The sequence below is a fragment of the Mercenaria mercenaria genome, chromosome 15 (genome assembly GCF_021730395.1).
Source record: "Mercenaria mercenaria strain notata chromosome 15, MADL_Memer_1, whole genome shotgun sequence".
Lineage (NCBI taxonomy): Eukaryota > Metazoa > Mollusca > Bivalvia > Venerida > Veneridae > Mercenaria > Mercenaria mercenaria.
Genome location: NC_069375.1, coordinates 30,680,185 through 30,695,983, shown reverse-complemented (window position 1 = coordinate 30,695,983; position 15,799 = coordinate 30,680,185). Strand labels below are relative to the sequence as shown.

The following is a 15,799-nucleotide window of genomic DNA, read 5'->3' as shown; positions in this document are numbered from 1 at the left end:
TTTCTACATACGATTGAAAAAGTAAATCCAAAACTTTAATCAATTATTCGATAAATACTGCCTATGAAAATAAATTAACACAATGCATTTTTAATCAATACAACTAATTAAACAAACAAATTGTTTAAAAAGGATCTAAGTACCAAACGTGTCCTTTTGCGCATGTTTACATTTTATTGTTTCTCACGATACGTAAATTACACGTGATGCTGCGAAGTCACTTCCGGGAACTTGAAAACAAGAAGATTTAGCAAAAAAATTTTCATATGTCTTCATTAGATTTACTTTTAACGTCATAGATCCGCTTCAAATATATTGTAATACTAAAATGTGCCAAACACAACAACAAAAACTGTATGACATTACCTATTGAGTGATAGACACACATGTTTCAGTGTATTGTTTACATTCTTATGTTTCCAAATCTGTGTTAAAAGTGATTGATAAAAGTTCATTACATTAAACAACAGCAGTTGATACTTGTGACACATCCGTTATGCCTCCCAAGTTTGCAAGGATACCAGACAGTTCAGATAGACACAGTGCTAGAGATGTTGAACGGGTATAAATAGATGTATAATTAAATTCTAGTGTCCTAAGCCGTCCAGTAACCGGATGCCAAGCCTGCGTTCTAGCCATCCGATTACTGGACGCCTAGCCTATCCGCTAGGGTTTTTCTAGCGGTCCTGTAATCAATTTATTTAGAAAAGTATAATAAATTAATTTCATTTACCATATTTTGTTTGCAAAACATAGCATTATTTACCTACACACAAGTAATTAGGCTTCATTCGGACCAAAAATTCGATATATTCTCAGCAACAGGTAAAAGCGGAGGTGTGACAAATATGATAATGGGTAACAATATTAAAAAACAAATTCTTATTTTGTGATCATTCCATAAACAGTCAGGGGTGTAACTGTTTCAAGTTACCGCAGTTTATAACCCATTTGAGTTATTGCTTATATTTTCATAACTTGTTTCAGTTATCATAAAATATTACAAAGCCCTCCTGTGCCAATTCCTCATTTTGAATGTGACTAATGCAATTATTTCCTGAATCCTTGAACTCTTTATCTTTCCAGCTATGCAGTAAATTTTTTTACGCAAGGCTGATAAAGTTTTACTCAAAAGGTTTAAAGCTATAAAACTCTTAACATCCCATTATGCTTATCAGGTCATGATCAGACTAAAAGAGAATTTGATTAACCACAGATTGCTACTTATTTCACTGTATAGGTCACTTTGTGAGAACGGCAAAAAGACTTTTTTTGAATAACTTACCTGAGTTAACTTATATTTTATAACTAATACAGGTTATAAAATGCTTGAAAAAATAACTGAAATAGGTTACAAAACTTAAATCAGTTACACCCCTGACTGATTAACATGCTAAAAGGTTGGTTTTTTTTAAAAATATTTCTCATAAAATTTCTTTGTTAGTACCAGATATTCTGACGCAACACTTAACCTTTACACACTTAACCTTTACATTATTTTGAAACCTTTATTTGCCAAACATTTATTGGGACAACAACAACAACATAACTGAAACCCCTTTTAAACAATGAACATAACTTTATACAATATTAATGTGCCAGCATGTTTGAACACAAATTTTGATTATATGAAGGTAAGCAACTTTATAATTATCTATGTTAAAGTACAACATTTCACAGAAAAATACATAATTCATAAATAAATTGATTAGACGACTAGAAAAAGCCTAGCTTATAGGCTAGGTGTCCAGTTACCGGACGGCTAGAAAGTAGGTTAGGCATCCAGTTACCGGATGGCTAGACACTTCCTATATATTTATGTTCTAATACCACATTTGCATTTTGAAGTGTCTAGCCATCCATTAGCTGGAGGTCTAGCCTGATCATAAGATATTTTTTCTGAATTTAATCTTCAACAAAATAAAGCTTACACAAAATTGCGTGTACTGTATATACAAATATTATTTAATTTTTATAAATTTAGTGTCAATTATATACATGCATGCCTCTTTCTTGTAATTCTGAGCCTTTTCACTGATCCCAGCATTTTAAAAATTAGCACTTTCAGCTATTTCGTGTTTTTAAATTTTATGCATATTGTTGCAAACCATATGGTAGTTAAAAGAAATAAAAAGAAAATTGTATTTTTCACAATAAAATAGAAATATACATTGAACAGAAAATGTTGGCACAATTAACTAACTGAATAGCGAACAGTGCAGACCATGATCAGACTGTATGGATGTGCAGGCTGATCTTGGTCTGCACTTGTCACCAGCAGGCTAAAGGTTAGATATGAAGCTCAATTTCATGTATTATTTCTTTTTGTTAATGAATGTCCTTTACCAGGGTGACCAACCAGTGTGACTTTTCGATATCGTACTTTGGGGAATCACTCAATTCTGGTAATAGTTTTGCTTATTGTTTCCTTATTGACTGATTTTAATAATACAAAATGCGTTGAGGACAGAAAAACAAGTGCTTTTCTAGAAATAAAACATGTCCCATACAATGTCAATACTTTTCTCAATTACTTGGCCCAAATGTTTCTCTCATGGAGCAATTGTGTACGTAACGATGTGCACACTGGGATTTGGGTGAAGTGTTTGAATGAAGTATTAAGAGTGTGTAGCAGAAGCTTTGTGCTGAGGAAAGAATTAGTTTTCTTCTCTTCAATGCTAAAAACGAAAATCAGTCAAGTAATTAAAAAAATATAAACAAAAATGTTACCTGAATCGAGTGGTTTCATAATATGCGTATGATACCAATATGTCAGGTTAGTTGGCCACCATCAATGTTCCCACATGCATTTAAAGTTGGGGGTGAAAACAGAGTTTTTCTTGCACTTTTGCCTCCCCTAACTAAAAGTTATATAACAGCTGTCTCCAAAACTGGGGGTGCAAAGTACCATTCTGGGGGTGAAAAAAACCCTCATTTGGGGGTTTCTGGGAACACTGACCATGCTTTACGCTGAAGCAATTTTCTTAGACAGTCAGGGGTGTAACTGTTTCAAGTTATAGCAGTTTATAACCCATTTGAGTTATTGCTTATATTTTCATAACTTGTTTCAGTTATCATAAAATATTACAAAGCCCTCCTGTGCCAATTCATCATTTTGAATGTGACTAATGCAATTATTTCCTGAATCCAGTTGAACTCTTATCTTTCCAGCTATGCAATAAAAAAATTTACGCAAGGCTAATAAAGTTTTACACAAACTGTTTAAAGCTATAAAGCTCTTAACATCCTATTATGCTTATCAGGTCATGATCAGACTAAAAGAGAATTTGATTAACCACAGATTGCTACTTATTTCACTGTATAGGTCACTTTGTGAGAACAGTAAAAAGACTTTTTTTGAATAACTTACCTGAGTTAACTTATATTTTATAACTAATACAGGTTATAAAATGCTTGAAAAAATAACTGAAATAGGTTACATAACTTAAAACAGTTACACCCCACACTGTTTGAGTAATAAATTTGTCATCTTGGGCTGATTTCGTCTCGGTATTTGGCATCATTAATTCTCCTCCTGACAGAGAATTAAGTTCGGTAGTTTAGTTAATTTTAGAAAGCTTTGGAATAACAGAGAATAAATAGAAGAGTCATTGTATATGTTATCATCGAGGACAAATTTCAATCACTCGATGACAGCTCTGCATCCCTTTAAATTCATGATACATGTAGTAAGTACAGTAAGTGAACCGAATGTTAATGTTATTTGTTTGTAATTAACCTTTAACCTGCTAAATTTCTAAAATGGACTGGTCTTTCGTTCACTTTGGCCAGTACCATTTATTATTTCAAAGGAGGTTCACTGAAAATTTACATCTATTGAATAGCAAACCCGGTGCAGGCTAATCTTTGTCTGCACTGGTCGCAAATGCAGAATCACTTGCCGCCAGCAGGCTAAAGCTACCTGTTAATGGGATATTTCCCCTTTGGATATGAATATCTTTAAAGTATAAAAAATAAGTTACTTTTTAAAGAGTTTCTGTACCAACTAATTTTCTTTTCAGCAATCATTGTTGGATGGGGACTCAGAAGAGGATGATTTCTTTCTCAAGTATAAATTACAGTTATTACACTTTAAGTTAATAAATATGCAATTAATCTATACTATATTTTAATCCTGTAAAAACAATTTCCCTATTTTATTAGTCTTCATACAGCTCACATAGCTGGGATTCTTGTTAGAAAGTTTCTTTAGAAGCACAATTACCCTTTCCTTTAAATATTTTAATATAAGAATTTTGTAGACAATTTAGCAGCTCATGTTAATGTTATTTGACAGGAAAATACTAACATACTGTGTGTTCTTCTTTTACAAGAGGATGCCGTTTTCTCAAAGTTTCCTAGAAGCCTCAGTGCATATCAATGATTTAATGTCACAGGTTCCTGTCTGTTTTTGTTTTGTTTTGTTTTAATTTTTGCTGAAATATTGCTCCATTATCTCTATCAAGAAATTCTTTTCCCCTACCACAATGTTGTCTTTCCCTAAATTAAAAGATTTCGAAATTACCGTAGATATTTGTAGTCATTTTCACTTGTCTTAAAAAATGATCATACAGTATAGGAAGTAAATCAATTGATATTCGCTTGTATTTTTTTTAAGCTATGATTTAACCATGGTTACAATTCTTTTATAGTAGAAAGTCTTATTTTCTTTAAAAATGCTGCAAAACTCACACCTGACCCCTACCCCATAGATGGCCCAACAAAAGAATTTAGTCAGTTTACTAGCTTTACTTTATTTCAGTGGTCCAAGAGTAAATACACAGAGGTTAAATGATCCAAAGATTGGAAGGTAATGGCATTATGAATATTATAAAATTGTTACAATTTTCTAAGGCATTCAGATGTAATGGGGGCTGTATGATAATTCTATGTGAAAATCTTCCCCTTTTAAGACTCTGCATTCACATCTGTACTGAGCAGTATCAAGTGTAGTGAGTCTATCATGGAAAGAAGGAGTGTGTATGTTTCTAATTAAATTTCATTGCTTTTCAATGTTGTGGTTAAATTTAATTTCCTTTTATTCAGTGAAAAGTCTGAAGTGTTCCCTTGACTTATAGGTTTTAACAGCTTTAAATACAGTATTTAGAACACTCTTGTGAAACTCAAAAGAGCATTGTATTATTTTTTTTACATATCTTAAACTATGTGCTACATTTGTTTCAAGTTGAAGGGTGAAAAGTTTTAGGAAAAAATGAATTTGAAAAAGTAGATAATCAAACTTGCATTTTTGTGTGTTTGGGGGGGCACTTAGATTTACTCTAGTCAGTACATCTGTCCATCCTTCAGAATGTCTGCCCAGATGTCTGTCTGAATTTGTGTCTTGCATACCTCAAACATCATTCGACATAGTCGTTACACATCATAAAATCGTAATTCAGCATATGAAGTTGCGCTCCTGGGGTTTTGTTTGGGATTTCCTTTTGTCAGACCAGAGTTATGGCCCTTGACTTAGTCAAAACTATACATAAAGGGCCTAAAAAATTGTATCACATGCATCTCAGGAAGAACCCACATCTTATGCTGCATTAACAGGTTCATAAAAAACAAGAGATTGTACAAAAATAAAGAAAAATTAAAATTGATACTATTCCTTATAACATTGTTAGTATAATTATGATATAAGCATTGTTGACTTATGCTGAGGTCAGTATGCAGTTTTGTTGACTAACCTGAGAGTAATTTTGGCCAGGGACTTCATGTACATTCAGCAGGTAAACAAGACTGCAAATTTACCTAAACATCAGTTAATAATTGTATGATGTTTGTGGAAAATCAGTCTATATCAGCAGACACTTTGCAGTCAGGTATACTCACTTATACCTGTATAGGGAAGACTTGTTATTTTCTGACCATATTGTACATTGTCATGTTTTTCAGCCTTTTGCACCATTTAGTAATGCTTTTTTTTGTCACAATAACTTTTGTACTGGATATTTTATCTGTACTGAAGAGTGGCTTATAGTTTTCTAAATCAAGCAACAGATAGATTTTTGAAGATTGATGAAGCCTTAAGTATATTTTTGCAGGTTACGTGGTCAGGTAGAGGAAGTTGTAGATGTTATGAAGGACAATGTTACCAAGGTGATAGAGAGAGGGGACAGACTTGAAGATTTGCAGGACAAGTCTGGTAAGTGCTTGAGAGAGAGGGTACAGGTGTAAAGTTTTTTAGGAAAAGATAAGTGATAGAAGACTTGCAGGACAAGGCCATTAAATCAGGACAAGTCCGGTAAGTGCTTAGAGAGGTTCCAGATTTGAAGCGCAAGTACGGTAAGTGCCAGAGAGAGGTGACAGGCATGAAGTCTAGCTACCAGTACCATTTTTCGTATGACAGATCTTAATTATCTAATAAATACAATATTAAATATTTTGAATATTTTTAGTGCACAGAATCCTTTACAGCATGTTTCATGTTCACTGTTACTGTAATGTGCATTATACATCTCCTATTCTTTTTCTACAGACAGTCTTGCAAACAACTCTGACATGTTTAGAAACAGAGCCAAAGCCTTACATAAAACAATGTGGTGGAAAAATTGCAAGGTTGGTATTATTTATGCGCATTATTTACACATTTTTCTTTGTTGAATAGAATTTATACTGCAAAAATAAAAACGTGAAGTTCTGCTGAATACCTATAGAACGAACACTATGCAGTAGAATTATTTCTGGAATTAATAGCTGTTCATTAAAAAGGTAAAGGTAAAAATAAACTTTATCTAATGTCACATATACCCAGCATACAACACCAGTTATAAACCCCTTGTGTGACAATCTTGATATCCAGTAACAGTTACTTACATGTGTTTACTCTACCTCCTGGTACAACCTTTTAAAAACTGAGTGCCAGGCAAGGGAGCTATACCAGTACCATTTTTCACGTTTTTCGTATGACAGCCAGTGATAGGAACCCAGATATCTCTCTTTCTCTCAAAGCGGACACTCTACCACAGCTACTTGGTTTGAAGTGCCAAGACAGAATATATACATGTGTTTAGCTTCCAGGTGTACTTTAAACATAACATATCATTTCTTCATCGCCAAAGAGTTATTACTGGAACCACAGTTTATTCATGTATGCTCCTCTGAAGAAGACAGGCATATTGTTCTGGTCAGGCACTTGACAATTTGGTTTCTAGTCAGTAGTTTGAGAACACACTTCAGATTTCATATGATGATTTCCCATGGTCAGTAGATGACCTCTATTTATTTGGGATCTGTAGTTCAAAGGTCAAATTACCCTTGAATATGAAAACAGTTCACAATCAGTTACTGTGAAATCATTAATATTTGTGGGGGACTAATTTTCGTGGTTGAGACAATCCACGAAATTTAATCCCAACGAACAAGTAAAATTACCATTCATTTTATGTTCAAAAGTTGAAATCCACGAATTCATATCCCCACAAAATTGTCGTTTTGACCAAAACCTCGAAATTTCATGCCCACGACGCCTATGATTTTTAGCCCTACATCATCAGATGGTGGGCTATTCAAATCACTCTGCGTCTGTGGTCCGTCGTCCGTCCTTCCGTCCGTTAACAATTTCTCGTTATCGCATCTCCTCAGAAACTACTAGGGGGATTTTGACCAAACTTTGTCAGAATGATGTATTGGTACCCTAGTTGTGTCCCCCTGAAAATCAGACTGGTTCAGCAATTTTTAGTGAGTTATGGCCCTTTGTTTATTTCTATAATTTACATAGATTAATATAGGGAAAAACTTTGAAAATCTTCTTGTCCAAAACCACAGAGCCTAGGGCTTTGATATTTGGTATGAAGCATCATCTAGTGGTCCTCTACCAAGATGATTTAAATTATTTCCCTGGGGTCTAATATGGCCCCGCCCCGGGGGTCACATGGTTTATATAGACTTAAATAGGGAAAAACTTTGAAAAACCTCTTGTCCAAAACCACAGGGCCTAGGGCTTTGATATTTTGTATGTGAAATCATCTAGTGGTCTTCTACTAAGATTGTTCAAATTATTCTCCTAGGGTCAAATATGGTCCCGCCCCGGGGGTCACATGGTTTACATAGACTTATATAGGGAAAAACTTTGAAAATCTTCTTGTCCAAACCACAAAGCCTAGGGCTTTGATATTTGTAATGTAGCATCATCTAGTGGTTCTCTACCAAGTTTGTTCAAATTATCCCCTTAGGGTCAAATATGGCCCCGCCCTGGGGGTCACATGGTTCATATAGACTTATATAGGGAAAAGCTTTTAAAATCTTCTTGTCAATAACCTACAACATTCAAATTTGGACCACATGCATAGATTTGAACCTTGACATGAGTTGACCTTGATTTTGACATAGTGACCTACTTTCACATTTCTGTAGCTACAGCCTTCAAATTTGGACCACATGCATAGTTTTATGCACCGAAAAAAAACTTTGACCTTGACATTGACCTAGTGACCTACTTTCACATTTTTGAAGGTACATGCTTCAAATTTGGACCACATGCATAGTTCCATGTTTTCTTTTCTCTTTTTCAGATGCGATTGATCATGGCCTTTGTGATTATTCTGATTTTGTCTATTATAATCAGTAAGTATTTGTGTTGTTGTTTTTTTGTTTGTTTTTTTTTTAAAATAAAGAATATCAATAGAATTTTCAGACATTCTGCACAGACTTATGGAAAATTCAATTATACATGTACTGTATTGACATGGGTTATGTATGATACCAATTTTTGTTGACAAACTGAAATACATGAATATTGAATTTACTTTTCAGTTGTTATTCAAAACACTTATATTAATGTTATTGCACACCGAAGGCTTTAAATTATGTAGCTTAAGCCTAATTCTAAAGAATTTAGAGACTCTTATCCATTGTTGGGCTATGTCTCCATAAGTTGCGTTCAAAATAAGATATTTCTGTATTTATGTACCTGTCATTAATAATGGGCAGAGGGAATACTAGTAGTGTTACCTCTGTCTGTCTGTGTGTATGTGTGTCTATGTTTAGAAAGCTTGTCTTGCTGAGAAATCTAAAATGCATTCTCTTCTGTATATAGACATCACATAGAGGGGGTTCATGTCCTATAGACACTTGGTTAGTTCCAGTTGTGTTTGCTGGTACATAAAAAAATCTGCAAGAAGATCCTTTGGAAGCATAGAATACAACTAGGCAAAAACAGTAGCAGACTTGGTTTGATTGAGTCTGCTTATTAGAGGTAGTGAAATATGCAATACCCCTCACACCCACACAAAACTCATTACCGATATATAAATATAAATTAATGTCTGAAAAAAGTTGTATTTTCCAAGCTCAAATATGCATCGTTTTTAGGTGAGTAAAATCTGGAGCTTTCATTGCTATACACACAACCTGTTCTTTATTATTAATAGATTTTTATGCCTCCAGCATCTACTGATGCGGGCGGCATATAGTGATTGTCCTGTCTGTCCGTTCTTCCGTCTGTACGAGTTTAACCAAATGGGACCGTTTCGTCTAGCAACAATACCCCTAACTAGAATGACTTGATACTAATGCAGATGTAACCTGTGACCATTCCTCATCTTCAGACATCACCTGACCTCAGTTTGACCATGAACTTGACCTCGTTTTGGACTTGCGTTGCTTTGTATCGACAAGGATGCCACTGGGGGCATCAAGCGTTTATTGAACGCAGCTCCTTGTTTTCTTTAAAATTTGTTTTTAAACAATGTTTGTTCTCTTTTATTTCAGTTCCAATAATTGTTAGTCAAGTTAACAAGAACAAGGGAGGATAACCCATTCCAGGTGGACTTGTGATGTTTGTACATTTACTTCTGAGGGAAAAAAGAATAAAGGGATCTAGTTACCATTTGGTTGCAAAATATTAAACAGAGATTTACCATCATATTTTACCAAAGAAGAAAGAGTTTTCTAACTTTTCTCAATGTAATACTGAAATTCTTTATCAGACAAAACTTAATTTTGTACTTGATAATTAAGGAGGTGTCTAGGTTTATGTGGCCGTGGACCATATAAATGTTGGATGTACAATACTTTAGTTATACATTCAATTTTACTCTACAAAAGCAATGTTTAATAGATAAGTTTGATTTATGGTTTCTGATGTTTAATTTAAGTTTGAACCCAGTGTGAGGCGTATGTTCTCCATGACTGTTTGATAAAAGACATTGTGTCTGAAATTCATTCGTCCTCCACCTGATTCATGTGTGGAAGTTGGCAGTTAGTTGTGGAGAACAGATTTGTACTGGTACAGAATTCAAAAACATTGTTAGGTTAACTGCCCGCCTTTACATTAAACGTCAGTGAATTATTGGAATATATGTGTTAAATATCTGATAATTTCAAAGTGAAAAATTCCAGATATGTTTTTTCACTCATATGGTACTACAAAATAGGTAATATTTGGTTAAATTTATTGAAAAGATATAAAAAAATGTTTTTTTGAAATGTTAGATCAAAATATCTTTACTCTTGAACACCAGATTTTACATTCCACTGGTAACACTCATAAAAATATTATATCTTGAGTTCACTATATGAAAGATACTTTGATCTTAACACTGAAACAAATATCACCTGTATTATATTGTCAATTGTTAATATTTACAGTCATTATTTGCTTTGTATTGAAAGAAAAAAGCTTTTATTCTCGTATAAACAACATTGGTGCAATAATACCAAGGGTAAAACACATAAATGAAATGACATTGTTTGCAAAAATCTTTCAAAATTGGACAACAAAATTTCAAAAAGAATGTAAATTTATGGCTAAATGAATATTTCTGATGGTAAGAATCAAAATTGAATTACAATGACTACATGTTTTTTTTCTTAGATTTAAGAATATTTCAAATGAAAAAAAACAGGAACTGTATTTTTATTGGAAGGGGAATTACAGTTCAACATTGGTGGGCCAGTTTGACTGTTCTGTTTAGATGTTTAAAAGATTTATATCCCCTTATTTATTTAAATTCTCTGGTACTCATGGAAGGGAAACATGTTGTTTTTGTGGCAAGCTACTTTAAAAAATGTAAATATAAGATTGAATGCTATTTTCTTTTGTGTTTAGACGGATATAAACCACAGTGGGACTACTTTCAAATCATCCAAAAATCACTAGTGCAATTCATGGATTTGCAAGAAGTCCCATTGTGGTGTATTACCGTCTAAACACGCCAAAAATAACATTTAATTCTTAAATATTTCATATAAATTTGTAATTTACACATTTAAGGTTGTGACATTATATGAGCCGTGCCATGAGAAAACCAACATAGTGGGTTTGCGACCAGCATGGATCCAGACCAGCCTGCGCATCCGCGCAGTCTGGTCAGGATCCATGCTGTTCGCTAACAGTTTCTCCAATTCCAATAGGCTTTAAAAGCGAACAGCATGGATCCTGACCAGACTGCGCCGATGCGCAGGCTGGTCTGGATCCATGCTGGTCGCAAACCCACTATGTTGGTTTTCTCATGGCACGGCTCATGTATTGCTTTGTTCTGTGATACTATAGTGTGTTCGTTTATACAGAAGATTGAATTATACTGGTGCAGAAGTGGATAAAGTTAGTAATTGACAATAGAGAAATGTTTTTCGATCATGTACAGATTCTGAAACCTGCAATGATATTTTTCCTTTATAATTATTTTCAAAAGAAGCTATCAAATACTAAATAGTGGAGGAAATCAGTTTATTTATTAATTGAAGTAAAATGTGAAAAGAAAGTGAATTCTACCCATTTTCATTATATGATTAAGGTAGTGGAGTGGTACTTTTTTATGACAATTGGCAAGTTACGTATTCTCTGGATGCAATTTTGGCATGTATTTGTTTTTTAATGGAAAGTTGTGTTCATGTTGAAATACATTATAGCCAAAGAATACCAGATTGCTTAAACAGGATAATTATGTAATCACAGAGAAATTGCTGAGTGTCATTACAGGTCCAGTCCTATACTGGAACATTTTATGTTGTGTCTATGTCCAGGATATCCAGGAAGTTTTCCTGCTGATATCTATGTTTTATTTTTGTGTGTAGCAATGATAGAAGAAAATCTTCTGGTGGAATTAATATAGAGCTATACATGACAGTGCTCTGTAGCTAAAACTTTCAGTGTTTTTATTTTCATCAATAAATTTTGTGAACAGAGCATCAGTTCTATTAAGTATCTTAGGTAAAACCCAAAATTCTTAACCCTTATCATGCTGGACATGATTGATTCTGCCTTTGAGATCAGTGTAGATCATGATCAGCCTGCATATCTGTGCAGTTTGATCAAGATCTGCACTGTTCACTATTCAGTCAGCATCTTTTTGGTTAGCATCCCTTTAACAGTTAATGGTACTGTTCAAATTGAAAGATGGACAAGTTTGTTATAGAAATTTAGCAGAGTAAGGGTTCATGATTATGGCTGTTTTTTATCACATTGTGATCTGAATGTTATACAAAATCTGTCTAGTCTGCAGTATTATATTCAAATCCATGAAGTTAAAATGGCATGTCGAGTTTCTGCAATTTTCTGTGATTTTGCAGACTTGATTAATTAGTTTCAAATATTATTTGTGCAATAGTTGTATTGTATGATAAGTGGCTATTTTATGACAGCATGGGTTTATTAAATTATACAGAGGTATGTACACATATTTTTTTGCCTTCTACTGAGTTGTAGAATTTTAGATTTGCCGTTGAAAAATGATGATACGACAGTCTCAAGTTCTAGATAGATAGAAAATACAAAATGGTTTTCATAAGTATGTGGCATTGTATATGATTACTGCACACCAGCTCCTGGCTTTCTATGGCATTGCATTAATTCTTAAGGAAGAACTACCACGGCTAATTTAGGTGTATGACAGTATTAAATGGCTAACCTTGGAATTGTTTTTTCGTCCGCAAAGGCATAGAAACCCTTCAAGAGTATCTACCCACTATATAAGGTATACATTTGATTGTAGGATATGATTGTGCCATTAAAGAAGATATATATGCATTTTCTTGCAAAAAGTCAATTTTGCGATGTGTTCGTAACTGCACATTTAATATGCATTGTCTACCTCATTTTCACTAGGAAAATTTATCTGCCTATAGAAATAAATGAGCAGTGGTTGCATGGTCCAGGTTAAAAATATCTGAAATCACAGAATATAGAATCCTTTTATTGAAATTTGAGTAGTTGTTATCAACCTGCGAGCATTCTGTCAACCCATGCAGAAGTACAGGGTGAATTCAAAGGTGATGAATACTAGATTTCTTCCCAGAGAGCTAAACTTACTTTCTTGGAAACTTACTGCCCCTAACTTGAAGGTAATTGATAGATTTTTGTCATGGAATGGTTTCATTAGAAAATTTCGTAAGTTGGAATTTACAGTTATCAAAGATGTTAATTGACTGGATACATAGATATTTAAGCCATTGCAGTTATTCACATCCTCTGAGCACTAACTGTTTTTGAAAAAAAAATCCTTTTTCTAGCCTGTTTGCCCAGTCTGTATAGAGCTCTTTAACATAAGTGTAAATATGACAGGAGCATGACTCCTTGTGTAACTCATTGGTCCATAGTTTATAACACATGTTTGCTGGACTATAGTCAAAAGTTTGGGGGGAAAATAAAAAAAAAATATTTTTCATGTCATGTGATAAAACACTTAATAACTTCCTGGTGAATAGTCAAAAGCATTTGCACTATGAGTGCTTCAGCCTTAAAGTAAATAGTTTTGGCTGTTGACTAGCAAGTCATTCAATAATAGTATGCTAGTATATTGTTATTTATTGTGTGCATACATGTTAGATGAGTTAGTATGGTTCAGGATATTTTCAAGTGACAAAATGTATTTAATAGAAAGAACAGAGCATGTTTTCTCAATGAATTGCTGGCCTATAAGAGTGAAATCTGAAATCTGTCAGGCATGCAGAATTTGTTAAAACCATTGAAAAACATGAAATAATGGAGGATTTGTTTGTTTGAACTTGTAAGAACAAATATCTTTCACTCTTTAACACCTGCTATAAATTTCGTGAAAAAACTTAAGTTTTGCTTAGCTAAGTCTGTTATTTTTTGCCCTTTATGTATCTTCAGTGTTGGCTTTTTCATCTGTATCAGAACCATACATGACTAATTCATAGATCAAAACACAACAATTATGACTTTTACAAAAATGAAGTATAGAAATAAGAAATATACTTAGTAAGAAAATACTTAAGTTTTTTATATTGTGCTTAAATAGAAATATTATATTTGCGTGACTGAAATAAGTACTGCGGACAAATTCTACTTACCATAGTATAATTTAGCTATAAAATTTACATTGTTATAGAAAAACTCAACATTGAATATCAATAACTTAAAAATAGCAAGATTTTAACAAACTTAACTATGTAATTACTTAAAGGTGGATAATCAGATTTTGGCCATGTAACGGATTTGTTCGAAACTTTAGCATCTGATCATTTACGCTCATTTATGTTCACTTAACACTTAATACAAATTAGATTTTCACTGGAGGTATTTTTAAAATTTCATTTTCCTATCCTGGTTGCCCAACCAAGATAGAGTTATTTTATCATAAGTATAAATTTGATAAACATACTTTGCCTAAGGAAATGTATCAATATTAGACATATTATAATATATTTGTAAAATATTTGCATTAAAAATTCTGTATTTAGATGGAATTCATTAGAAACGCAAGTTTGAAAAATTATTATTACCTCCCTTTGCCTATCTTGGTTGCGCAACAAAGATAGATTGGAAATAAATGAATTCAGAAGCTACACACAGCTTTTAAACTTGCATTTTGGTTCAGATTGTTCAATAGTTGATATGTCTATCAAATGCAAATGTAAAACTAGACATTGTATCGAAATAAAAAGAAATACCCAGCTTTTTTTATACTTTCACATTAAAGGGGAGTAATTACAAAATTTTATAAAAATAATAAAATATACATTTCAAATAGGAATCTAACTCTATGTTATCGGTCTTTTTGTTCCTTAAATAATTCTCTACCAGCATATACAAAAAGTAAAAAATGTCATTAAATGTTGTTTAAATGTGATTGACCACCTTTAAGTTATTTTCTTGAAATTGGGGCCAGATCCTAGATTTTCACTCTTGACTGTGCCAACAGTAAGCATATTGCATCTGATGTTCACACAATGAAAGATATTTAACCCTTACCATGCTAAATTTCTATAATGGACTGGTCCATCTTCCAATTTGGGCAGTACCATTTATCATTTGAAGGGATGTTTACAAAAAATTTACTGACTGAATAGCGAACAGTGCAGACCATGATCAGACTGCACGGATGTGCAGGCTGATCTTGGTCTGCACTGGTCGCAAAGGCAGAATCACTTGCCGCCAGCAGGTTAAGGGTTAAATCTTACACTGAAACAAACAAACATCCTCTATTTATAACAGACAGGGTTTAACTTATGTACATAATATACATACAGTTTCATGTATATAAAGTTGTTATGGAAAGCTAGTTTGTATATAGTGCCTCTTTCCTTTTTCTTCTGTGGTTGGTGACTTCAGTCATTGTAGTCGGTCTGTCTTTCAGCTTAAATATGTGCTTGTATCCAGCAAAGTTTATGCAATACAAACTGTTAACAAAAATTGTTAAGAGAGATTACTGTCAAATCATTTAATTTCGTTGGCATGAAGTTTCGTGGTTTTGGTCAAAACAGCAATTTCATGGGGATATGAATTCATAGATTTTAACTTTTGAACATAACATGAATGGGAATTTTACTTGTTCATTGGGATTAAATTTCATGGATTGACTCTACCACGAAATCCACGAAAATTAGTCCC

At 33.4% G+C, this 15,799-nt stretch overlaps 1 protein-coding gene across 1 annotated transcript; it reads left to right on the top strand.

Annotated features, from left to right (window-relative positions):
- Positions 1-202: 202 nt before the first annotated feature.
- Positions 203-12,133, top strand: LOC123550164 (vesicle-associated membrane protein 4-like). Its single transcript, XM_045338600.2, has 7 exons — positions 203-562; positions 4,023-4,069; positions 4,763-4,810; positions 6,048-6,148; positions 6,482-6,561; positions 8,517-8,568; positions 9,715-12,133. Exons 1-7 carry the CDS (start codon positions 497-499, stop codon positions 9,756-9,758), a joined length of 438 nt encoding a protein of 145 aa, XP_045194535.1. The 5' UTR covers positions 203-496; the 3' UTR covers positions 9,759-12,133.
- Positions 12,134-15,799: the final 3,666 nt, after the last annotated feature.

What these genes read in the sequence shown, in the direction of transcription:
- LOC123550164 (XM_045338600.2), top strand. Translation starts at nt 497, where the DNA reads ATGCCTCCCAAGTTTGCAAGGATACCAGACAGTTCAGATAGACACAGT. An exon ending in AATGATCCAAAGATTGGAAG is followed by an intron (nt 4,811 to 6,047) that starts GTAATGGCATTA and finishes ATATTTTTGCAG; the next exon opens with GTTACGTGGTCAGGTAGAGG. An exon ending in AGATTTGCAGGACAAGTCTG is followed by an intron (nt 6,149 to 6,481) that starts GTAAGTGCTTGA and finishes CTTTTTCTACAG; the next exon opens with ACAGTCTTGCAAACAACTCT.